The sequence below is a fragment of the Felis catus genome, chromosome B1, assembly GCF_018350175.1.
Source record: "Felis catus isolate Fca126 chromosome B1, F.catus_Fca126_mat1.0, whole genome shotgun sequence".
NCBI lineage: Eukaryota > Metazoa > Chordata > Mammalia > Carnivora > Felidae > Felis > Felis catus.
The window spans coordinates 134,424,064-134,450,490 of NC_058371.1; the positions used below are offsets into that span (position 1 = coordinate 134,424,064).

A 26,427-nucleotide genomic window follows, 5' to 3' on the forward strand; every position below is an offset into this window, starting at 1 on the left:
CCTGGCAGGCTTAATTTGAGAAATAGCTTGGTGCCATCTATCTGTCATGGAAGACCCTTTCAGTGGGGAGGTGAACTCTAAGTAGGTTTGTTATACTCAGAGTATATAAATTTAGAAATAAGTAGGAAGAAACATGAGCTACAATGGATGTGAATTTGACGCATTCTAATTATGTGTTTAATTATAGAAAGAGCAATTCATATTTTGTGATTCTCATTTGCTTGGTGAAAGTTACATCAATGTCTCTAATTTCTAATATCTGCCATTTGTGGAATTCTAAATTTCCATCTGTTCATGCTGATGTATTCTTTCAGCAGCAAAATGTGAGCAATTTACTAATTGCCTTCTAGAGAAAATATAACTTGCAGTAGATTTCATGTGCCCAGTGGCTCAGCTGTTAAAGTGAAGATATCTTTTGAATCACACTGGAATTGTTTTGATGCCATGTATTGTGTTGGTGAGAGCTTGTCAAAATGTTTGTTGTACATAGATTTAGCCACCTGCTTTAAGTGGCCCCTCTCCCTACATGACTTACAAGAAAAAATATGTACTTCACTCAAACACTAATTCATTTGTCTCTAATTTTAGCAAATTGTTCTACTGAAGAAAAACATTCTTCTTGATTTCAAATCATTGGGATATTTGGAACCCACTATATAAGATTCTTGAATGTCAGAGCTGGAGTTGCTGAATAGTTCATTCTCAGGAGATACCTGTTTTGCTGACTGGTGGATTCTGTGCTCAGGTTTTTCTTTTTCATGTACTACATTGAGCCCTTTAGCCAGTGAATATTGTTAATCTCTTGAGTAGATCACTGAAGGAGAATTCTTTTCAAAAGGTGGGGAAGGAGCAGAAAGTACTTTTCTAGAACATTCCACATCTGCTGCTCTTTGAAAGGCTGAGTTATATGTCTGTCATGTTCTTCCAAATCTATACAATTTTTTCTTCTCTCCTAGTTGACCTCCTAGGTATTGTGAGATCCATCTACTTAACACAAGAAAGTTGACATTTGTGAGAGTGTATTTTATTTTCTTAATATTTTCATCCTGGAAAGAAGAAATTATTCAATTATAGCATCTGTCTAGGATGCCACAAAGTAGTGTAATTCATAAACTGTGGAAGAAAAAGAAACACAAATAATTTTGTCCCCTTTTAGAGCTGCTTCTTCAAAGATAAGCAAAGAAGTCAGTGTTGGAACTTATAAGGTATTCTGTCAGTGAAAACTTACAAAATTTTATAATAAGAACAAGAATACAAAGAGGAGGAAAGAATAGGAAGCAGGTCAGAAGAGAGAATCTCTGTTCAACAGCTTCGCCCTGTATAGGTCATAAAAATGGCTGATCGCTAGGAAACACAACCTGTTTGGTAATTTGCATTCCTTCCTTGTTTGCCTCCCTGCAGTGTTGCTAAAATAATCAAACTAGACTGTTTCTTCCCCACAATTTTTTTGCCTTTCATAAAAGAATCTCTCCTAAACTACTGTGTGTATGTAAGTTCAAGTGCAGCTCTAAGGCACTTGTACTCATCCTCCTATCATTATGAGTGTTTTCAATATACAACCTTTATTGATAAAGAAACTGCAGAGGTGGTGATGTTTTCTACAAGGTCCACGTGTTAATTATTATGTAGAAACCTTGTAATTTCAAGGTCACCTAGTTCTATTCCGAGCAATAATGCTTATTTGGTGGCTAGCCTTGTTTATGTCTCTAAATCTACTCTGGTTTTCTACTTAAAATGTTTTCTTTTCTCTGTCTGTACCAAACTCAATGAGGTTTAATTACATGGTAGACTTTTTAATAGGATATTCTCCTTTAAAAAAATCCCCAAATATACATATGCCCATCCTGCACAATTCAACGTAACACATGCTTACTGCATTCCCATTACTGTGGTGAGCACTGTACAGAAGGTAAGATGCACAAGTGAGGGAAACATTTCGCTGCCCTTAGGAGCTCATGATCCAGCACTAAGCTTTCTTATCCTAGGATTTATTTAACCCTAGAGGTTCCTTGGATAGGTTTTTGAGGGCTTGTGAAAAAATTCTTGAAATTACATGCCTGTAGTTGTATGTGTACATCTTCCTAGAGATTGCCTATGGTAGTTCAGAAGCATTATGACATTTTTGGAAATATTATTCCCAATTTAATTTTTAATATTTTAAGAAGCACTAGTCTACCACAGAAAGTTTTGGATGAGGGGGCTACAAACTATGGATAATTTGCTGTTGGAGTTGGCTATAAATTACAGGCATAACCAAAAGAGTTAATGCATTGCTTTAGAAAATCTTTGCTTTAGCTTCTTTCCTTGAGATCATTTTTATTTGCATGAAAAGAACTTTTCATCTATGAAGGTCTTACCTTTTTTAGAAAGGGTCTCACTGGAAGTTACAGATAAAAATAAAGTGCTATGCTTTCAATTTTCATTATTATGACTTTTAAAGTTTATTGACAGTATGAAAAAGTTTCCTGTGGTCCCTGACAAGTTAAAAATGATATTTTTAAATTTTAAAATGATAATTTTAAATTTCTTCAAGAAATAGAAATTAACAGCTAGTATCTACTTTTCAAGAAGCTAGCTGTTTTCTTGTGCTATGAAGCTTTCTTTTTTTTTTTTTCAACGTTTATTTATTTTTGGGACAGAGAGAGACAGAGCATGAACGGGGGAGGGGCAGAGAGAGAGGGAGACACAGAATCGGAAACAGGCTCCAGGCTCTGAGCCATCAGCCCAGAGCCCGACGCGGGGCTCGAACTCACGGACCGCGAGATCGTGACCTGGCTGAAGTCGGACGCTTAACCGACTGCGCCACCCAGGCGCCCCAAAGCTTTCAAGAGTTTCGCTGGAAAATTGGTTTACAGCTTTTTGGTGGCATTTTCCACAGAATGACAGATTTCCTAATAATGGCAAGTCCAACTCCTCATATTTTGCTTCCATTTTGTTTCTTCTAATGAATGACTTACTTCCTTTTCACTATTCATTTTTCTCTTCCCGTTTGTCTTCAAAGATTTTTGTTTCTTTGTTATCCAAGAAGGTGTTTATGTTGTGCATTGCAATATAAAAGTGAAACAAACAAGTGAACAGGAAAAAACACATAAAAAGGCATAATTTCTTCATTATGCAAGAGAGATCATAGAGTTAAATGAATCAACCATCTTGTATCAGAAATCATGCCTAGAGTTGGTTATACAATCAAGGTTAAGAGGTAAATTGGGAAGTTTCACATTCTAGGGATAGAGGGGGAAAATGATTAGAAAGTATAATCCTTAATGATGATGAAAATGTATGTGTGGTCATGTGAAAACAGTTATTAAACCTGTAGAATGTTTATCTTTACTTTTTTTTAGCCCTAAATGAAAACTGGAGAGATGAAGTCAGCATGCCATTAGAACTGTACTAAAACCAGAAGTCTGTAGACTGGAAGTTTGAGGAGCTGCAGAATCAGAAAAAGGGTGGGCAGGAGGAATTCTTGAGTGCTAAATCATGGTAACCTTCAGATTCAGGGAAAAGGCTGGATCTGAACATTATCTTACCAAGTGTAGAACCATTGCTTAGGCCCCAGGGCATCTGTTATATGTGAGGAGAAGGTAAAATGGATTCATCCAAAGATGAGACAGAATATTGAAAAGGTTACACTCCCTTTTCATAAGTCTATTAAAAGTTTATGGTCTTTCACAGAGTATGTGCTATAATAAAATTATTATGTCCCTTTCTAATGGCAAGACAGTCTTAAGAATGATGAAAACCAACTTCCATAACTTGGTGAAGGTTTAATATGAGATTCACAGGGTCATTTGTAGAATATTGGCCTGCAATATCTTGTGAAAGAATGGAATTTATTGTTTACGAAAAGTGCTTTTAATTCATAACCAAAAGAAATTCCCCACAGCTTCCAATTCCAGGGAGAATCTGATTCCCATCTTTATGTGCTTTTTGAAAACTGACCTCCTTTCATGTTTTTCTAAAAGTAGTTATGTATAAAATGCTATGCCTCAATCACTTTATCTGAATTTTTTTTTATCAAAGATGTTTGTTATTTTGGAGTAAGTTCAGCAAAAAACACTTTTGGTGACTTTGTTTCAAAAATGCCCCAGAATGCTGTTTTCATAATACAGCTAGGTGTCCCCATTTCTTTTTCTGAAGCAGGCTTGCTCACATACCCTGCTCCATTACTTTGTTTCTCTTGTTTGATGACACAAAGAAGTTTGTTATTGGCCATAATTCGTACACATACACTCACAGAAGAGTTCTTAAGCTCTACCACACATGAAAGGCTTAGCAACAATATAAGGAAAATTTTTGGCTTACAGTGAATTAATTTATAATATTGCAGCAGGTAATGTAGCTCCTCAAACTCAATGTGGGCAATGGAAGAAGACAAGGAGCTACAGAATGTGGAGATCAAGGTTATGATACAGGAAGATAGTAGAGCACAATGGAGACCACTCAGGGTCTACAATGAGGAGACCCATACTCAAGGTTTCATTCTACCTTGAACTTCAATTACACATGGCCATTGAGGACTCATTAATTATACTAATAAGAAGACCTAGTTCCTGTTATTTAGTAGCTTACAGTATGGTAGGGTTGATAGATAAGTAACAAATTATAAGCACTCTAATAAAGTGTAGCACTAAAGTATAGCACCTGTGAAAAGGTGCTATAGTAGTCAAAGGAATAATGTATTACCCACCTCTTCATAGACAAAGGAGGATTTCAGGGGGAAGAAAAGACTTAGATAGGACCAGAAGGATGGGTAAGAAGTAGCCAAGTGAAAGGGAGGTAGAAGAGTAGGACCTTCCTAGACAAATGAAGCAGCCTACCCTAATGCCAGAATAGAAGAAAGACCTTCTTGCAGTTCCTCTGAGGAATTCAATGTGGCCAGGGATGAGGGTGGTGAGAAATGTAAGTGGAGACAGGAGCAGGAAGCACCATTAAGTCCTTCCCAGGAAGCACCCATGCTGAAGGTAGGGGGAGTGACAGGAGGAATATCAATCAGAGATATGTGTTTTAGGTAGACTATTTTTTTTCTAATTGGTAGGATGATGAATATTAGAAAAAGACCAGTTAGGAAGCTAGAGAAGTAGTTAAGAGATGATGGTAAAATGAACTTCAAATTGCAGTGGGGATGAAAAAAGAACAACAGATTCAGAGATAGTTTTGGTGATGTAATTGTTATAACTAAGTTTCACCTATGAAATATCCAACCTAACAGTGTTTTAAGAGATAAGGTCTAATATGTGAAAGTGATCAGCAAACTGAAAATACATGATGTTATTAAAGAAGGACTTGTTAGCCTATAGGTATGATTGAAATAGTTTACACCTAATAGTTTTAACCTATATGACATAAAGTAAATGACAATGTCATTTATTTCTATCTTACTAAAAATGCTCAGAATTATTTTCTTTTTAAATTTGTTCTTAGACTATTTCATTACTGAATTAAAAGACATGCTCTGTTTGAAGAAAACCCACTATATGAAATGTATTAATTAAATGGAAAAATAGGGGCAATAATAATACCTTACATTAGTACAGATTTCTCTAGGATTGTGTTTGTAAAGAAGAAACGTGATTTTCAACCTTTTGTCTTCCACAACATACTCAGAAACAGTCATCAATTCATTATAGTTATCAATTCATCAACACTTCTGAAGGCAATGATTCTTGGTGGGATGTGTGGGGTATGTCAGATTCTTGTGATCAAATTGTTAACTAGAAATAATCCATCACTGTTGGGTGATTCTGTGTCCTATCCTATCACCCTTCTTCCTCAGAACGCTTTGTCCTGATTACACATACCTTAGATAGTATTGCTGTAGAAACAGTTTGAAGGTAAGGGTTTTGTCTTATTCATTGGCATCATCTAAGTCACTACATGTTCCTAGCACACTATATGTTTACAGAATAATTCTTTGATTTAATGAAGTTTTTTTAACCACTTTTATATTGACTATTTTATTTAACCTTCCCACCCGTGTTTCTATTCTGCATTACTCCAGCCAAAAGAAACCTTACCATTACCGCTGGATACCATTATTCCTCTTTTACAGAATTTTAAATTGACTTTTGCACAGTCCCCCGACTACCAACCAAGGTTCTAAGTGAGTGTTCATTTCATTACATCACAATATCCTTTAAAAAGTTATATTTTTCATCACAAAATTGATCTTTTAATAATTTACGTACTGATAAAATGTGGAATAGAGGGGCGGGGGAGAAGGGAAAATGGGTGATGGGCATTGAGGAGGGCACTTGGGATGAGCACTGGATGTTCTATGTAAGCAATGAATCACGGGAATCTACCCCTGAAGCCAAGAGCACAGTGTATACACTGTATGTTAGCTAACTTGACAATAAGTTATATTAAAAAAATTTTTAATTAAAAAATAAATAAAATGTATTTAAAATAATATTTGACACATTTTTCTGATAAACATTTTGTGTATAAAAGTAGTACATGAACACTTTTTCATATAATGTGCCAGATACATTGAATCCATACACAGAGAGGGGCAGTTATTATTAGATTAGTAGAACTTTTTATACTTGATTAAAAATTTTATTAATCTTGAAACTTTATGTCATATCTGAAGATTTTTCAGAGAAATTAGTGCAGGAGAGAAAAACATAAAAATTTGTATAAAAACATATTTTTAAGTAAATAAAAGTATTTTGGAAGTTAAAAAATATCAAATTTTAAGTTAAAATACAATAGTATTTCTATAATGGCAGTAAAGTGTAGACAAATCCATTTCCTTAATAACGTTTCTAATTCTGTAACTATGTTTCTGTATCCACCGTGGATTTGTATCTTAGGGCTGCTCATTTATGCTAATTAGAGGAGTATGGTTTTCTCTGGTTAATGTCCCTAGGATGGATTGTGATTGAGTCATGTTACTAATATAGAAGTGCTAATATAGAAGTTTTTCCCTCTGTTCGTTTGCTTCTGTTTTGTGACAATAGGGCAGAGGTACAAATGACATGTGTCCTTTATGGGCTGACTCAGCAATATATGTGTTCAATGTACTGAGTTTTCACCCAGAATGTTTTTCTAGCTCCTTTAAAAGCTCATTTTTGTCTTCTAATATCTCATTGAGACTAATGTGGCCTTTTGCCTGTGGAATGTCTTGCAGTAAAAGCTTTTCCTTCACAAAATTGTAAGTTAACATTTTTTCTTTATAATCTTCCACACGAAGTTATCATATCACATATTATGCTGAAATATTCACATTTAGGTCTGTCCTTTCCAATTCCACTGCCGAGTTCCTTGGGAGCTGAAATTCAGCTTTACCTACTGAGTGCAGAAAACTGGCTAATGCATATTGTATGATCAATATATTTAATTTTAATTCAACTGTACTGTGCTGAGCACTTCTCTAGTGGTTATAAAAGCCTTTCTCGTATCCAAATCTTATTTAAACCTCAGGAAAGCTCTAGAAAATGATGATTAACCTCAACCAATCTTACCGACCTTGCCTTCTAAATACTTCCTAACTTGGACCACTCCTCATCTGTCGGTCTACGTAAACATCATCTCTACCCTCAACCACGTCCTAGTCTCTAACTTGTCTTCTCATCCTCTCATGCCCCCTGTAGTCTGTCCTCCAGGGTGCCTAAGTTTTCCTCTTAAAATGTGAAACAGGTGACATAATTACTCAATTAATATTCCCCACTGGATTCTCATTCTGTTTATAATAAAATTCGAAGCACTTGCAATGATTTACAAGGCTGTACTTCCCTGTCGTTCCAAATTTTGTTATCATAACCCATAGTAAGAAAGGTGTTTTATATTGTGAGCCAGCATACACACACACACACACACACACACACACACACACACACGGAAAACCTTCATACTCTGATATTTTCTATCTCAGTCCATTATTCTTAGTTACATTAAAAGATGCTAGTAATGACCCACACATTTGTTTCATGACTGCAGTTTAGAAAACATTGCTCTACTTGATCTGGCTCCTGATAACTTTCTGACTTCACTTTCTGTACTCCTCCCTTTCCACTCGGCTCCAGTGTACTGGCCTCCTTGCTGTTCACTTAGCATTCCAAATAGGCTCCCCCATCAGGGCCTTTGCATTGCAATTTCTTCTGCCTTAACCATTCTTTCCTCAGGTATCTATATGGCTTCCTTCATTACTTCAATCAACTCTTTACGCAAACGTTATCTTCTCAAAGAAGTGTTGTTGATTGTCTGTTATGTACTTTGTACACTGTTAGACTCTGGTGAACAAAGATACAATCTTTGCCCTCAAGATGTTGTCCCCAGTCTATTGAGAAGTGAAACAGTAGATGTTGGGTGATAAGTAGTCCAAATTTTAAGTTGATTGATGCACACAGGAAAAAACTCAACTTAGTAATGTGGGTTAGAGAAGGCCCCTTGGAGGGACTAATACCTAAATAGAAACATGAAGGGTAAAGTGAGAATTATCCAAGTGAAAAAATACAGGTAGAAGAAAGGGTTATGCAAAATCCCAAGGTTAGGAGAGGTTTGGGAGAACTACAAATCGTTGGGAGTGACACAGTGGAGAAAAGTGAAAAATGACTTGGGCTGGTAGGCAGGAACCAGGTAAGGAAGGAGTGACTAAACATTATGAGCATGTACTCTATCTTAAGCATGAAGGAAAGCCATTCAAAACTAGCCAACAGAGGAATAGCGTTATGGGGTTTGAACTTTTAGAAGGTCACTCTGTCTGCAAAATGATACTGGAGTAGAGAAAAGGAAGATGGAAGACAGGGGGACAAATCTGTAATAACATAGGTTAGAACTGATGGTGGTCTGAGGGTAGACATAGGCAAAAGATTAAGGAGATGTTTAGAAGAGAAAACCAACATGAATTGTAAATGATTAGATTTTGGGTTTAGGGTGGTGGAATTCAAGAATGAATTGTAGTTGGTTAATGACTACATGTTGAATGAATGAAAAAGAAGGATTTATAACTTGGGCACTGCATGATTGGTGATGTAATCACTCAAGCTTTTTGATTAAGGAACCACAGAAAAATTTAATTTCCAAGGAGCAGTAAAGAGAATTTCCATTTCAAGACATGATTAAACTTTTTGATGGAATAAAGCTAATAAATTTGTGGCCTAACCACTGAGAAAGCTACAGAACAGTGTGAAAAATAAAGAAATCTAAATTTAACTTTCTTGTAAGCCACTAGAGCATTATTTAATTAAGCTTTCTAATTATTCTTAGTTCACATTATAATTAAAATTTGCACTGCTAGCTTTCAAAGGTTCCTTTGGTCACTTAGTGATATGAGGTCTCCAGACAATTCTAGTGCTTTTCATATATAACAAATTATAATACAATGCTCTGCACATTACAAGTCCTCTAAAGAGATTTACCCAATTACCTGGAATGATATTTGTTATATATTTGGAATTTGTTTCTTCCTGAACAAAGCAATTTATGAAACTCTTTCCAGATAATTAAGAGTCACAGCAAACAAAATGACTTGCCCAAGGTCACGCATCTTACTAGTGTCAGGGTCAATGGTGCTCTGAAAGCAGTTCTCTTTCCATTGTTCCTGTCAGGAAATCTGTAACTGATTCAAGAGATTTAGAGACTCTTCTCGCTCATTTTTGCTAAAGACTGAATTTGACTATGAGATACAAATCTCACATCTGCTTTAATTACAATTCACAAATCTCTCCATTCCTCTTTAAAACCATAGCATATGATGATTTATGTCCACAAATCATTTTATTCTATCAAGAAATAGATATCTTTGAAGACGGAGAGAAAATCATATAGTTTCTCTGTGGCATTTTCTCTTACATGTATACAATTGAAGCGTACTTAAGCAAATGACAAAACTTGCTTTGATTACTGTATAAATAGTTAGAACAGAGGTCTTAATCTTGGCTGCACATGAGAATTACATGGGGAACTTTGAAATATCCTGATGCCCAGATCTCTAGAACAATTAAATTGAAATCTTCGGGGGCACAATTCAGGCATCAGCATTTTTAAAGGTCACAGATGGCTTCAATGCGCAACCATAGTTGAGAACTCATGGGTATGAGCAATTTGATGAAAATGATGAACTCCCGCTCAAGCACCTCTTACTTAATGTTTGCTTTTTTTTCTGACCACAAGGTGGCAGCATCACAATACAGTGCACATACCAACCCCTTGATTGAGTGGATTTGGAAATTTGGCTCTTGTAATATTAATTACTAGCATTCTAAGGGTGCCTCCAGCTATAGAAAGCATTATTGACCTTTTCCTTGTTCTCTTTTGCTTTTTTAACTAAGGAAACTTTTAAGTATATTTATTTCCAAAGGGTGGATACAGCAGGAACTGTATTATAAGCCATAGTTGGTTGCAAAGAACATGGATTTTATATTCAGGTAGATTTGGGTTTAAACACCACCTCCACCACTTACCTATAGATTAATCTCTTTGTGCTTTAGCTGTATAACTAGAAGAGGAGAGTTGTTAGGACTAAATGAGATCATATATGAAAATCAGTTCTGTATGACTGGTGCTAGATGATGATCATGTTGGGGAGCCCAAAGTGACAATGCTGTGATAGAATCACTTACACAAAGTCCAGAAAATATCAGGATACAGTACTTTTTGTGTGTGGTTTTTCTTTTCTGCCTGTGGGTCTTTTCTTTCTCTGTATGCATCCTGTCAGTTTCCCCTGGTGATTATACCAATAAACATTGTCTAGCTCCCTTCATTTCAAAGAACAAAAAAAGCCAGTATTTTTTTTTTTTACTACACCTTTATCAGTGAAACGTGCCATTAGCAGTGGAAGTAGCTTCCACCTATATTGCCAAACTTTTTGTAAAAAAATTAGCCTTTGTTTACTCACAATTACTGTAGTTCACTTCTCAAACCTTGCAACTGCCTCCTCTAAGATCGCCAGTAGCTCCTAGGTGACAAGTCCAAAAAAACTGTCATCTCTTGTGTCTTTGCTATTTCAATAGGTTGACAACATTCTCCTTCTTGAAATATTTACCCCTTGACTGCTATGGTGACACCACTCCTGTTTTCCAGTCTCCAATGTTGTTTGTTTTCTCTTCCCCTAGAATTGTGAATCCCAGGAGTTCTCTCCTATAGCCCCAATTTCTTTTTACCCTGGGAATCATATCTTTGACTACAGCCTTAATTTTAATTACCACAAATGACTCTCAAATCTAGGCATGGTCCCATAAAGTTGCCCTGAATTCCAGATCTACAAATCTAATACCACTGACATTTAAAATGGCATCTCAAAATTAACATGTCAAATATTGAAATGGATTTATCCCCTATTCACACAAAACCACCACCTCCTCCTCCCCTTTTCTATTTTTTTTTAAATTTTTAACATTTTTATTCATTTTTGAGAGACAGAGCACGAGCAGGGGTGGGGCAGAGAGAGAGACAGAGAGAGAGACACACACACACACAGAATCTGAAGCAGGATCCAGGCTTTGAGCTGTCAGCACAGAGCCCGATGCAGGACTCAAACTCATAAACCATGAGATCATGAACTGAGCGGAAGTCAGATGGTTAACCAACTGAGACACCTAGGTACCCCTCTCCCCCATCCTCATGGTACTACTTTCAATCCATGGCACTACTTTCCACCCAGATGATTGAACCAAACCCTTGGGAGTTATCCTATACTCTTTCCTCAGCCCCCTTATATCCAAATTGTCAAAGCTTACCAGTTCTTTACCCTCTCCCACCCCCCACAAAATACTTCTTAAAGGAGTGATTCAATCTCACAAGTCTTCATTTCTTATCTCACACTTACTCTTTGACACAGAACGGTCTGGTTTCTGGAAAGCAGTTCTTGTTAAGGTCATTCTATTGTGCCATTCATGCCTGCTTGCTTGTCTTCCTTTTTGCTCTTCCAGGGTACTCCTGAGAGCATTTCTGGGGCTCTGCTTGGGATCTGAATGTAAGACAATTTAGGAAAGGAGAATTAATCATATTAGTTTCCAGAGACAGATTTTAATAACCTTTTATCTCCCATTGTGAAGTACTCTCAACTCATCAGACTTTTAAAGGACATTTACTTCATTTGTAGTATTAGATTGTTGAACTTCTATACAAGAGTACAACCATGGTTCCTAAAACTTGCTTAAGAAATTAAAAAAAAAAATCAACAGATAGTACATTACAAGTTGCCATTTGCCTACTTTTAGAAGGCACTGAAGTTTTTGGTAATTGGAAACCAAGTCATTGGTTACTGCATAGTAAGATTACAATGTAAGTTTACAACCTATGTAACTCTGGAAAATAATTATAATTTAGTCAGCTATTTTGATAAATTGTATACATTAATCTATTATACTTTTATTAGTTTAGAAGCTAGTTGGTAAGACTGGTAAGCAAATATTGAACTCCATTGTGGATAATAAACTTTTCTTGATGCTACCAGCATATAAAGTTTGAGAAAAAAATTGAACATCTTAAAAAGTGTCATTAGCCAAAACATAAATGTAAAATAGTACATATCATTTAATGCAATAGGAATAAAAATTATTCCATCTCAATATTTATTTTCCACTGAGGAGGTTAAAATTTTAGGAAATTCTCTTCATCAAAAAATTAAAGATACATTTGGAAAAGCTATTTTATATGTATAGATTCATGGAAATACAAAATCAAAATTTGCACATTTCTTTAAATGGGTTTTCTGTTCTAACGTTGTACTAAAATTCACCCTTCTTGGTTGAAACCTTACAATGAATCATGCATCTTTTCACATTCCTCAAGCTGCAAAAGTCAATGTGAAGAAACAGAGCACGTTTCAATAGGACATAATATCATTTTCTTTTATCCAGCTGCCAAATTAATAGAGAATGCACACACTGAAAGAAAATGCTATTTAAAGCTTTCAAATGAAGCGTTTTCAATAAGATGGCAGAACACATAGAGAAAAAGTGGAACAAAACTGTATAGTATGCTTAATTAGGACAAAAGAAGCAGAAAACAAACACCAAGTTGATGATTGTCGTATGGCTCAGAACACGAAGGATACAGAAACAATGTTAAATCCGGGCTCAAAAATGGACAGGAAAAACAACTTTGCGTGACTTAGATTTCTCATAATCTGGTTCTCATCTCTTTTGAGATTCACATGTATAGAGGTCTTGATGTTGTCCAAGATATTTTGACAAAAAGCATTCAGGATGTAAGTGTTGACCATTTGGGTGATATTTGCCAGATCTCGCTATGTGTGTAGGCTGACAGAAAATTGGAACAGAAATCAGAGTGACAGGCTCAAATTTGTCACTAATGAAAATCTTTTGTAAGTGTTGAATTATTCAACTTAACATTTCTGCAACCCATTAGAATTCCTCCATTCCATCTTTCCCCGTAAGAGATCTTGCATTTTCTTCCTAACTCTGCCACTAATTAACTCTAAGACCATGGACAAATCACCTGTGCAGTTTTTATATTCTCATTTGCAAATTGCATAAGGGTGGCACTAGATAACCTCTAAACTCTCTTCCATCACTAACATTCTATGATGCTGTTGAAATGGGGTTATTTTGAAGACTAAGGAAAGAATAAATTCATACATTTTAATAAATGGAATATTACTTAAATATGTGACATAAAATGAAGTCACAAAAGAGCAAGTTGTACCTTGGGGGAATCAATTAGGGATTTGAACAGATACTGATTAAAGAGATCCCTCCAGCAAGAAATCATTTCCAGCAACAAGAACTCAAAAGAATGCCAACAGAATCCATATTGCTCAATCCCAATTTTATTATGTAGCATTGCATTCCTTTAGCGCTTTCTGGTAAAAGCCATACTTTATAGTTAAGTTTAACATTTTTAAAAATGGAGAAAATGGAAGGAAATGCTGACATGATGTCTCAGAGCAGGAAAGAGTAGACATCTGCAATTGTTGAGACTCCAGTAGTAGAAAAAGTTGCCGTTCGGTTGTTTTTTTCTCATCCTGTAATTACTGGATACCTGCGATCTGCAATATGCCATGTCATAACACTGCTATGCAGCGTGCTCATATAATTATCCTCTAAACGCTGTGAGAGTAAAGGGCCTGAGGACTGTTAGTAGCTGTAAGGACAAAAAGCAAAAACTGAGATGGTTTTGAGCAAATTGAGACATACAATCTCCCCATTGGCTTGTGTTTCTATTTCTTATTTTATAAAGATGTTTACTTTAAATATTGTATCATTATCTCTTATTTTAGATTAATGTCTATTACCATTTGCTCTGAATTATTCTTTAAGTTTGGTTTCAATCAAAGATCTACCATTAATTAGTTATTAAGATAACTTCTTAAGATATCTTAAGAAGAATTTTTTTGAATCTTAGTTTCTTTACCTAAAGATTGTTTAAAAGTGCATATATAAAGAGCTTAGCACATAGTATCTTCTCAGAAAAAAATGACTTCTCTTAATTAGAGAACAGTGTTTTTCACTTATCAAACTCTTAAAGATATTTGGGAAAGAGCATTAGAACTCTTCTTTTCTTTTCTTTTCTCTTTTCTTTTTTTAGTGTCACAATCTGTTCTGCAGTTCCTTTTTTTTATTTGTATACAATATCCATATTGGTATTGAGGATATTTCTTCTATGTCTTTCTACTTCTTTAGGTGCTATCTGGCATTAAAATACTTCATCAACGATCTATCTGAATCTTTCTGAGTGTGGCGACAGTTTTGAGGTTTGGAAACCTTTATGGGGTTCAAAGTTATGCTTTTTATCATGCCCTTCTGATTCCTGGAAAGCTAAATTCTTCATTTGTTTCATTTATAAGAAATAGAGAATTACTCCCTCTTTTTGAAACTCTCTGAACACTTGACTTCTATAGCATTACAATATTTTTATTATCCATGTATTTCTTTAAGTGTTCCTTCTTTCCTTCTTCTCTTCTTTCCCCTCGTCTTCTCTTCCTCCTCCTTCTCCTTCTTAGTGCACTCCTCTTCCATGGGTCAACTTTTAAACCTTGGTGTCTGGCAGGGGTCCATTTTGGCCTTTTACTCTTCCTACCTGCATTCACTCTATGGGTGACCTCATGCACTGTCATGATTTCAACAAACATCTGTTGCTAATAGTTTTGAATCTATACATCTCTAACCAACAGCAGTCCTATGATCACCAGATCATCTATTTAATTCTCAAATAGACCTCTCTATCCACATAGCACTTGGCTTACCTCTCTACCAATCTCATTTCCCTTTTTTCATTTTCTGTCCTTTTAGACAGTCCTATAAATACCATAATTGTCCAGCTATTTAGCTTAGTAATCTGGGAATCATTCTTCTTTCTCATTATACACATTTAATAAAAAAAATTCTACCAATTTAATTTCTTAATCAATATTAAATAAATATTAATATCTACCAATTAACATTTATTAATTCTTGAATCTATATTTTCTATCCATCTTGACCTTCCATATTATAGTCAGGCCTTTTTAATTTATTTTCTAGATCATGCATTAGCTCCCTAAATCTTTCTGCTTTCAGTTGTGTCTTTCTTCAATCCAGCCATGGATTTGTCCATGCCATTCTCTTAAATTCAAGAAGTCTTTGCTCCATATCATGGTACCCAGGACCATCCTTGATCTAGCCTTTGCCTGACCCATCTCCTCTAGGCACAGCTCTTATTGCTTGTCACTTCTGAAGTATGTCATGTGTTACTTTCAAAGAATTGTTTCCAATTCTCTTTGCATGTGTGTGCACCCAAACAAACATGCATCCACCACCAACACGACTATGCTGTTTTCTAGGTTCTGTGCCTGGAGTCATCTTGTCCTTCTCCTTTTTTTTTTGACAGCATCCTCCACCACCTTTCCTCATGGAACTAGTACAGATGTCATCTACTCCAAGAAGCAAAATGTTTTCCTAGGGTTTGTTAAGATATCTTCACGCTATTCCTCTATACCACATACATATTTTTTTATCATGTTGTGTATTAATTTTCTGGTTTATATCAGTCCATTGAATTGTGAGCTCCTTGAGGTCAGAAGCCATATTATCTAGTTTTGAAGTTTAAATTTTTAATATAGTCTGGTGCATATTATGTGCCCAAGACCTTTACTGAATTAATGAGTTTAATAAACAAATACATTGATTCTAATATTCACTAACTCAGTGATTATGTATTTGTCTATGTGTTATCTCATTTAATTAAAACAATTTGTACATGTATATATAATAACATTAATATGAAACATCTAATCCATATTGTTATTTTTTATGTAATCCATTTGAATTCATGGTTCGATATCTATAAGAATTTCAAGCAAGGAAGTAGAGTCCAAAATCTTCAAAAATAACAGAAAGAGAATTTCAGTCTCTTGAGGAGCATTCAAAAGCATGCAAGTCACAAGCCCTACTAACTTTCCATATATTATCCTTAATTTCATCTTATCCTTGATTTTCCCACATCTCAAATTGTTCCAATCTAGTAACTTTTTTTGGAAATATTCTCTGGGGCCCTTCTCTTTATCCTCACTCTTCATTTCTTTTTCATTTAGATTGCTACCTGGAAAAAGAGAATCCTTTCTGTTTAATAAGCAATAAATTCTGTTTAATGAGCAATAAAACACTAGCTTCTCTTTAGAGGGTGGAGGCAGAGAGTGTTGTGGACAATTGCATCTAATGATTGCTGTGCAAGCACATATATGTGTGTGTGTGTGTGTATATATATATATATATATATATATGTTTAAATATGACATTACTCTCTTTAGATTATTGGTAAATTCCTCTTTTATATTTTTATGTAGAAGACATCTTTATGTGAATGTACCCTTCCATTGCAGGTGATTACATTTCCTCTTAAAACAAACAAAAAACCCCACAACTCTGAACATGTAGCTGTTTCAATCATAGCTATAATGCAAATATGTTTTGCAGCCGTTTTGGTTTGTTGAAAGGAAAAACCTTGGACTCAGTACTTTTTCTCTGTTTGTAGTTTGCTTGTGGTTAGAGTCTACGTACTTTATGCTTTATATACACTACCAACAGCTGTATGATGAAGTTCCAAGGAAAGCCTCTCTCAAAATAGTTTTGTTGCAGAGAAAAAATGGCATTTATGCACTTTGGCAGGAACTGTACTCTTGAACCATGTTCAGTTTTGAAATTTGAATGGAAAAATCCACTTCATGGAGAAGCCAGCCACACAAGATCCTGAGCTGAGTCTATTGTTAGAAGAAGAAAGAGGTGCCAACAAGGCATAGAGCTCTGGGGACCTCTGAAGAGCTTGTGTATGCTGTGTTTGTCAGAGGATGTCCCCTCAGCATTATAGGAAGAGGCAAAGCAGGAAACCTGCCACTTGGAAAAATGTCTTTACATAACCAGAATTTAGCTTTGCATTAGCTTACTTAGATGACAGTTTCACAAATTAAAAAAACAAAACAAAACAAAAAACTGTTTACTCATTACATCATAATATTCCGATAATTTGGGAATCCTTTGTAATTTGTGGTAGAAGATGATGCCTTAGTCAAGTTCTGAGGACAGTGCCTAATCACCCTGTCCCCCTACCTTTATATAATTGTATTTTTATGTTCCCTTTAGCATCATGGGATAGAGTGGGGTCTCATTTTGCTTAATTCTTTCAATAAAGACTACTCAGCCAGCCAGGTTTGAATCACAGTAGCTGGTTTAAAGCTTTTTGCTCCAGTAACAATTATAGGAGTTAAAAGAATGTCTAGCCTCATCAGTAGTTACTTCTCAATAATTCAGTATTGTGTTAAGTTGCCTGACCACAATGGGGCGAATTCTTTTCTTTTCATATACAGTTACTTCTGTAGTATGTGAGGCTACCCCAGCATATCAGGACTAGAATGAAAATTCATATCTGTCATGATTCAGGCTGAATGCAGTAAAGAAGGACTACTATAGTAGTAAGATGCTACCACTGGCCAACAACCTCCAACAGAAGCCAAGAGCTGTCTTTGAAAGTCTTGTCCAAAGCCTTCGTATGACAGCCATTTTTGAGGGATGCATGTCCATAGGCCTGAGTCACTTTATCAAGTAACTCTTTGAGTTTCTTACAATAAATATTGCTGTTGGAGTGTTAGGCAACATGAATTCTAGGGTCCCCTGTCTCATGGCACCAGAAATTGGTAGTTCTTATTTCATTCAATCCATCGCTAGCCGATGGAACTTCTTAGCCCCTTCTCCATGTATCTCATGGTGATATTTTTTCCCAAGAAATATTTTTTTTTTCCATCTCTTGGCCTGAGGTAGAGCTACCATAGGGAATCATGATATATCTCCCCTATCTGGAGATCTTATTCCTCTTCATCAGGAAGAAGAGATCAAGGAATCTGAGACCCTCCTTCCTGGAAGGCACCTAGATTTATGAAAATCTCTCCTTTTCCATCTCTGAACTCTTCATAGCAAGAGAAATGCTGATGGCATAAGTCAGACTGAAGGTCCTCTCATATGATATCCCCCAGAGAGGGCTAACCAAAGGCCTCTCAGAGGTTTACAGTGGCCCACCTCTATAAAAAACTGGCAGAGTCTTCTGCCTACGGGGAGAAAATATCATTTAAATATTGGGAATATAGCTATATGTAAAGGTATTTTATGATACTTCACAAAAAAATTTAAAAGTTTGATTAGATCTAAATATGGCTTTATACTAGGGACTATTACTATGGCCTATTGAGGGATAGTAAAGACTTCTTCAGGAGGGTCTGAGAATGGAACAAAATCTTATCAGTGGAGGATAGTTTGGGTAGGGTTCTGTTATAAAGCAAGTGAATGGAGGAAATAGCTTCTGGGTCCTTATAATCTAATGTCTTATTTGCTTTTTAAAGACTGGCTTTATTAGTTTCTTAGATTTGGTATCTGAATCAGAAGGTTTTGGGAAGTGACCTCTTAGGATTTGGATTCTGCTGCTTTACTTGCTCAGCAGCAACTATTGGCATATAAATGAGTCCTTCATAAGTCTAGAAATTTTAACTTCTGCACCACTGCAATTACCCCAAAATTAATATGTGAGTCTCCTCGCCACCAAAATCAATGAACAGCAAGTTACTCCATGCACTGTAAAATTTAGTTATATTTGGGTTATTACACAAAGTTTATTGTTTGTTTTTATTCTGCAGCCTCCACCTCAGATATATGACAAACAGTTGGACGAAAGAGAACACACCATTGAAGAATGGAAAGGTGACTCTACCACTTAAATATACATTTTGCTTTATTGAAACTCAGAAAATATCTTCAAGGCATCTCTCTTTAAAGCAATTTGGTAACAGATGATTTTATAATTGCTATCCTCAGACAATTTTCAAAGTTCTCGAAACGTCATCAGTCTTTTCATACTAATAACAATATTGCATTTACTCAAGAATGAAAGGAATTAATTACTGATACTTTTTAAAAGAGTACTGATTGTCAAAGTATTTGTTATGGTGGAGGGCATGCTTCAATTCAAAATTTCAGAATTATACATCCCATGTTTGTGTATAAAATTATCATATAAAATGGATTAAATTAAGCCTAAGATTACTTTAGACATTAGAAAATAAAAGATATTTAATGTATGAATTCATTTGGTTCATTTTTAGGACTTGAAAATCTAAATAGGAAATCTATGTATCTGAATGGCTTATTTATCCTTCAAAGTAAGAAAATAATGAATAAATACATTAGTTCACTTTTTTTCCACCAAAACTCTTCCAAACACATAATGAATAGTCAAGATTATACTCAGGGTGAAACAAAGCAGAAACTATGAAGAATTATTAAACTAATATAAATAACTACACAGTAGAATAAAAGAACTACAGAGTAGAGATAAGCAAATACAGATCATAACAAACCATTCAGTCAAAATGGGGAGGAACATAAAAGGAAGATCTGAAGAGAAAAAATATTTGAGCTGACTTGAAGGAATTAATCATTATAAATTGAGAAAAAAAGAATAAAACAGAGGAAAATACCAGTATGGGGACACATGGAGAAAACAAAGGATAGGGATGAGCAAAAAGTGTTATAAAGATAGCAAAGAGATTTCTCTGGCCAAGGGGTCCTGTTGGATAATATGGAAAAACGAGCATGTGCAAACAGTAGACCAAGTAAACAAAGATACTAAATGATGGGCAGAAAAGACTTGATATGCTCTAAATAAGGACAAGAAGGCACTCTTAGGGGTTTGTGAATAGGTAAGTATTACGAGATAAATATCACTTAAAAATGAACATGGATTAAATTAGAAACCAGAGAAAGAAATTATGGTGAAGGATAATGATTATATAAATTGGAACTCATTGCAAAGCAAGAATGAATAACACTGAATGATTTTTAGCAAAAAGGGGAAAATTAAAAGAAATGAAGGTACATAATTTAACTCTAGCAAAGAAAGAGCCATGAATGGATGCCTGTTTGGAAATAAATGTAATAATTGTTATCATGTTGGGTTTGAGGCAAGTTTAATTTTACAACTCCAAGATTTCAGTATGAAAAAAAAAATGAAGAAGCAGTTGGGAAATTGTTGGAAAGTAATAAAGTCAGGAGAGTATGTGCATCTCTTAGGAAGTGAATATAGAAGAAAACTGTATGCTCAAAACTGGGCCATTAAAGTTCTTAGGAGATAAAGTTAGATGGCATCAGAAATCCCCCCAAAAATTCAGAACCAAGTAGAATGTATATTCTTCATACATTTATTTGGTCAAATACTTTACTGAGCACTTACTTTTTCCAGGCTTTGTGCTTTTGCAAGACAAAGTAGAAATAGAGGAGTAAAGGAATCCTGATTGATTTTTAATTTACTCAACCCCATCAGAATGTTATTATTTTTCATTAATAAGTTGTCTCTGCATATTAAAGATAATTTTTTTTATGATCCTGACAACTGTTTCTTACAGAACTTATCTACAAGGAGGTAATGAATTCGGAAGAAAAGACTAAAAATGGTGTTGTAAAAGGACAACCTTCTCCTTCAGGTACTCACTCTCAGTGAATAACTAATAAACCAGTACTTGTGTATTTTTCTTAACCTTGAAGAGGGATTGCAGCCAATAACATTGCTAATAGAGCATATACACTAATATCACATGATTATTTCTCTCTAGTGATTTTCGTTCTATTCTTTTTGATATTCAGTGTGGCATTCATTTTGATCATGATTATTGATTATGACTAGGACAAAAGATAATAGTGAATCTTGAAGAAATGTTGACAAGGGCTGGTTAAAGGGTAACTGCTTCTCATCAAAACACAGAGCCATCATGCCCCCTGACCACCATGTCAATGTAGAGGTCAGGAATCCCTCCAGTCAAAACCTCTTTCCTCAGTCACTTGTGTTTGAACTCTTCCCAAGTTTGGCGTGACAGTAGTTGAAACATCTGCCAAGATGCGTTCTGATTAAAGTCAGCATGGAAAATCTTTCAGTTTGCCATTGACAGAAACAAATACACATTCGTACATATACTGTGCATATTTTGTTGATCCTAGTAATGTGCTTTAGGATTACTTGAGATAATTTACTTACACTCAGTGCTACTATATTCTTCCTAAGACCTATGTTCTGAATATAAGGAAAGTATGTATGTGTGTGTGTGTGTGTGTGTATGTATATATATATATATATATATATATATATATATATATATAATGCACTGAGCCACCCAGGCACCCCTCTAAAACTATATATATATATACACACACACATATATATATATGTGTGTGTGTGTGTGTGTGTGTGTGTGTGTGTGTGTGTAAAGAGTTTTAGAGGGGTGCCTGGGTGGCTCAGTGCGTTAAGCATCTGACTCTTGATTTTGGCTCAGGTCATGATCTCAGGTTTGTGAGATTGAGCCCTGTGTAGGGCTCTGCATGACAGAGAGGAGCCTGCTTGGGATTCTCTGTCTTCCATTCTCTCTACCCCTCCCTTGCTCTCGCGTGCACACTTGGTACACTCTCCTTCTCTTTCTCTCTCTTGCTCTAAAAAAAAGGAGTTTTAGAAAATGTGATGGCTTATCTCTAACTTTAAACTAAACTCAACTCATTCTGGCAAGAATGTAGTTTTCAAATGATTAGTTTAGAGAAAAATGGATTTGATGCCCTACCTTTGATAAACATTTTTTCCCCTATGGACCTTAAATTGTTTCAGGAAAAAAGATGTAGGATAAATAATAAATTCTTTATACTCATACTAATCTTTGAATAATTGGTTTGCACCCAAATCACTATGATATCCAAACAGATACAATTTAGTTAGGACATGTTTTCTCATTTGAGTAATGTCCAGTTTTATCCCCAAGTCTTTCCTTTCCTCAAAGAGGGTGAAAAAAATCATTGGGTTGTCTGTTCACCCTGCTCATTCATCCTAGCATTTAGACTGATGCAGGTCTGCAGAAGTGGTGCCTAACCTACTTGTATGTTCTGTCTGAATCTGATTCTGATTCTGATTAAGGAACCCAAACACTGAATCCAACAGCCTCAAGATGCTACCTTCTAAGGCAGAAAGACTCCTTGTTTTAAGGATTCCCCTAATGGTCAGAACATGTTTTTCTGTAATCGTTAAGAGGTCAAAATACCAGCATCCAGTGAAGGTGACCTAGGACCTCAGGCTCAGACTGGACTAAATTTTTTGCACGGTCTCTTCTATTCATCTTTAATTCAAGTTACAATTTATTCATCTCCATTCCTCTTTTCAAAGAGCTTGGGGTCATGCCACCCACTTCAGGGCACCCTATCTTCAGCTTATTTCATGCTCTATATTCTCCTCAGTCCCAACCAGATCTCTGCAATAGTTAATCTGTGATGACATAAAATCCACAATTCTCTTTTCAATACTTTCACAACACTTCCACAAAAATCTTATTCCCATGACCCATTTTATGCAAACTGTATAGTTCAGGGAAGGCAAAAAAAAAAAAGGACTGAGGATGATACATATGAGATTAATTAATCATTAAAGGGATGGGATGAGTGGTCTGCCATATGAAGAAGGGTTTAAACATTTGGTAAAGGAATGGAGTTTGTATAAAATCAAGGCATAATTCTTTAATCATTAAAACCATCATTCATATGCAAAAATAAAGTGAGTACATGTAGAAGATTCTTTTAACTCATTAGTGAGGGAAATGGCAGAATGGCAAAGAGTTCAATGAAAGTATGAGAAATTAAGATTTGTGTAGTCTGTGGGAAAAAAATATTTTTTTTAAAATTTTTTTTCAATGTTTTTATTTATTTTTGGGACAGAGAGAGACAGAGCATGAACGGGGGAGGGGCAGAGAGAGAGGGAGACACAGCATCGGAAACAGGCTCCAGGCTCCGAGCCATCAGCCCAGAGCCTGACGCGGGGCTCGAACTCACAGACCGCGAGATCGTGACCTGGCTGAAGTCGGAAGCTTAACCGACTGCGCCACCCAGGCGCCCCAGAAAAAAAAAAAGAATATTGAAATAAGATCACTAAATTAACCCAAAACTTATAAATGTCCTAGGGCAACCAAGCTTATCTTTGTGCTTGTCTTTTCTATGAGGCAGAAAAAAACCCTGATAATTTTATTTGATTAGTTTTATACAAGTTTACAGTGTATAAAGGATCATAACCAATTGAGAACATTAAGTCAAATAAAGTTATGTTCCATAAAAAATCAGATTATCCTTAGGTGGGCTTGTCAGAAAATACTCAAGTGTGATATTAGAAGGTTGCATAGTCATTTTTTTTGCCCTAATCCCAAGTGTTGGATAATATTCCTGAATAGTACCTAAAGTTACATATATAACTGCATGCTATGAATAGGCAGACCAAAGTCTTGATCAAGTAAACTCTCTTAAGTTTGAAAGAAATACATTTAAGGTGAATAAAACCAAAGGCTAGTTTATACAGCAGTTTGTTATTTCTGGAGGGGCTGGAAAATAAATGCATTCCACTAAAATTATTTAATGATAAATATAACCTAGTCTTAGAGAATTAGAATATAGGGCCAAGGTGTATGAAATTGCTGCCAATTCAGATTCGATTTGTTTAATTTTTTTTCATGTGTGTTTATTTTTCAGAGAGAGAGAGAGACAGAGTGCGAGCGGGGGAGGGGCAGAGAAAAAGGGATTCACAGAATCTGAAGCAGGCTCCAGGCTCCAAGCTGTCAGCACAGAGCCCAGTGTAAGGCTTGAGCTCATGAACCCTGAGATCATGACCTGAGCTGAAGTCAGATGCTTAACGGATTGAGCCACCCAGGCTCCCCTAGATTCAATTTGTTTTAAAATCAAACACATCACTCTATTTAGATTCACCCACTCCAGCAGTAAATTTTTCTCTGAATTTCCCCATTTCTATTATGGCAGATCTATTTTCTCAGCCTCCCACCCTGAAATCCCTGATTGACCTTTTATTCCACACTTGCATTATCACTGACCGTCACTTTCTACATCTTAAAAATTCTGCTTGCTGGATGTCTTACATCTAATTACTACCAACCCTTTCCATTAATACCACGATGATTAAAGTTGTCCTGAAGTAATCTTCCTGACTTTAGTCTCTACCTAAATTGATCTTTCAAGACTATAGGTTTGGGGGTTCCATGGATGAGTGCTCTCCAATGGCTTTGCGTCATCTACAATTTGAGTCTAGTAACCTTTTCCTGATATTGATGGCCCTCTATAATATACGCCAGGTTTTTCCACCTTTCACACTATACCTATTGTAGACTCCTATGTTCACTATTTTACTTGACTGGATCCTTGCCTTTTGGAATGCTGCCCATTCTAAAGTGTTGTCTTATCAAATACTACCTTCTCCCGAAATAGTGTTTATATGTGTCCTAAAAGACTTCATATCTTATCAAAGAGTAAGATCTTTCATTCTTATGGGTCCTAGTAGTCCCTATAATTTATTTTATTTTTTTAAGCTTTTATTGATTGATTGATTTTGAGAGAAAAAATGTGTGCATGGGGCAGGGGCAGAGAGAGAAGAGAGAATCCCAAGTAGGCTCCACGCTGTCAGCAGAGTCTGATCTCATGAACCACGAGATCATGACCTGATCTGAAATCAAGAGTTAGACGCTTAACCAGCTGAACCACCTAGGTGCCCCAGTCCCTGTATTTTAAATATTGTTTTATAACTTATTGGTTGTAAATTCATTTGAGATGAAAGACTGTATGTATCCATCCTTGTGTACCGTGCAGTGCCTAAGTGTTGTGCCTTGCATACAATAGTAGCTTGATAAACATTCATTAATTTGAAAATTGTTGCTGAGGTTCTCCCTTATCATGTTTCTTGGTACTATGCCAAAGGTGGAATTCAAGATAGGATCATAGCTTTGATACAGTATGCAAGTTAGTATGACTTATGCCAGGAAATATTTGTTCAACCTATTAATTGCCATAAAGATACATGGACCAAGTATCAAGTATATGAATTGGTGATATTGGTTTGGAGTTTGCCCATGCTTCAGATAAAGGTTTTCTTTCAGGTGGTTATTTGGTTATTTATTCATTCTGGGAAATGTATATTTCTAAATTTTTTGTGGGCCTGTTTAGTGTGTTAATGATTAACATGCCACTTATAATATGCCACGTAGGCTCTGCCTACATGTGAGAAGGCGAGCCATTTTTTTTTAAATCATTCTAACTACCTATAACAATCATGAATTATCTACCTTGTACACATGCCTTATTTGATAGTTGACTGGCTTAACCAGTTTATAGTTAAAATGATGTGGATTCAATCTTCCACTACATGATTCTAAAGGGCAATATTCATGGCTTAATTTTGAGAAGTCGTATGTATACTATATATTACATGACATAATTACATAGGATATGTTTGTATGCATCATGTTGAAGCATAGGACAGCCTAGTGCTGTGGCTGACTACTAGCTCATGAGAGCTACTTGTGTACATCTCTCCCAATTGTGAGTTTATTGACCTTGTGTTAGTCGCTTGGAATCTACCATGCAGGATTTAAGATGTGGAGATTGGCTCACTCTACAAATCCAGGGCATTTTTTCCCCCCATGGAGAGCCAATTGTTAAATTTTTATGGGCAAACCACTGTATGTGTGTGTTGTGTGCACGTGATACGCATTTATGCAGTAGACTGCTGAAAGAAAAAGCAATTACTAAGAAAACTTGAAAAGTCAGCTTTTTTGCTTTCTTCATTGTATTCACCATTTTTCATTAATGTTTGCATATCATATTTATTTTGCAAATAGCCAGGATGAAGTAACAGTACAACAACTCCCATAATATTAAGCCATGGCCACACCAGGAACCTGGAAGCAAGAGAATAAGTTAATGCAGTTTCTTAGTGAAACTAAGAAAACCTGAGTGAAAATTGTTCTCCTGCCCAAATGCATGTTTTAGTGATACTTTAAAAATGTAAATAGGAAGTTAAATGTGCATTTGCAGAATAATATGCAGGTTTGAAATTTATCGATGGAATTGTTGTATATCAATAAGAAATAAATCTAAACTTCAGATACATTTCTAAATAAATAATTGTACTCCCTTCTGCTAT

General features: G+C 35.6%; 1 protein-coding gene across 8 annotated transcripts in view; it reads left to right on the forward strand.

Annotated features, from left to right (window-relative positions):
• The window catches only part of MAPK10 (mitogen-activated protein kinase 10), a 556,698-nt gene that overhangs the window by 516,383 nt on the left and 13,888 nt on the right, over positions 1–26,427 (forward strand). For all 8 annotated transcript variants that reach the window (XM_045056131.1, XM_045056133.1, XM_019829272.3 and 5 more), the window contains 2 exons: positions 19,067–19,130; positions 20,831–20,908. In XM_045056131.1, coding sequence (XP_044912066.1) covers positions 19,067–19,130; positions 20,831–20,908 — 142 coding nt within the window. The remainder of the gene's footprint in view (positions 1–19,066; positions 19,131–20,830; positions 20,909–26,427) is intronic.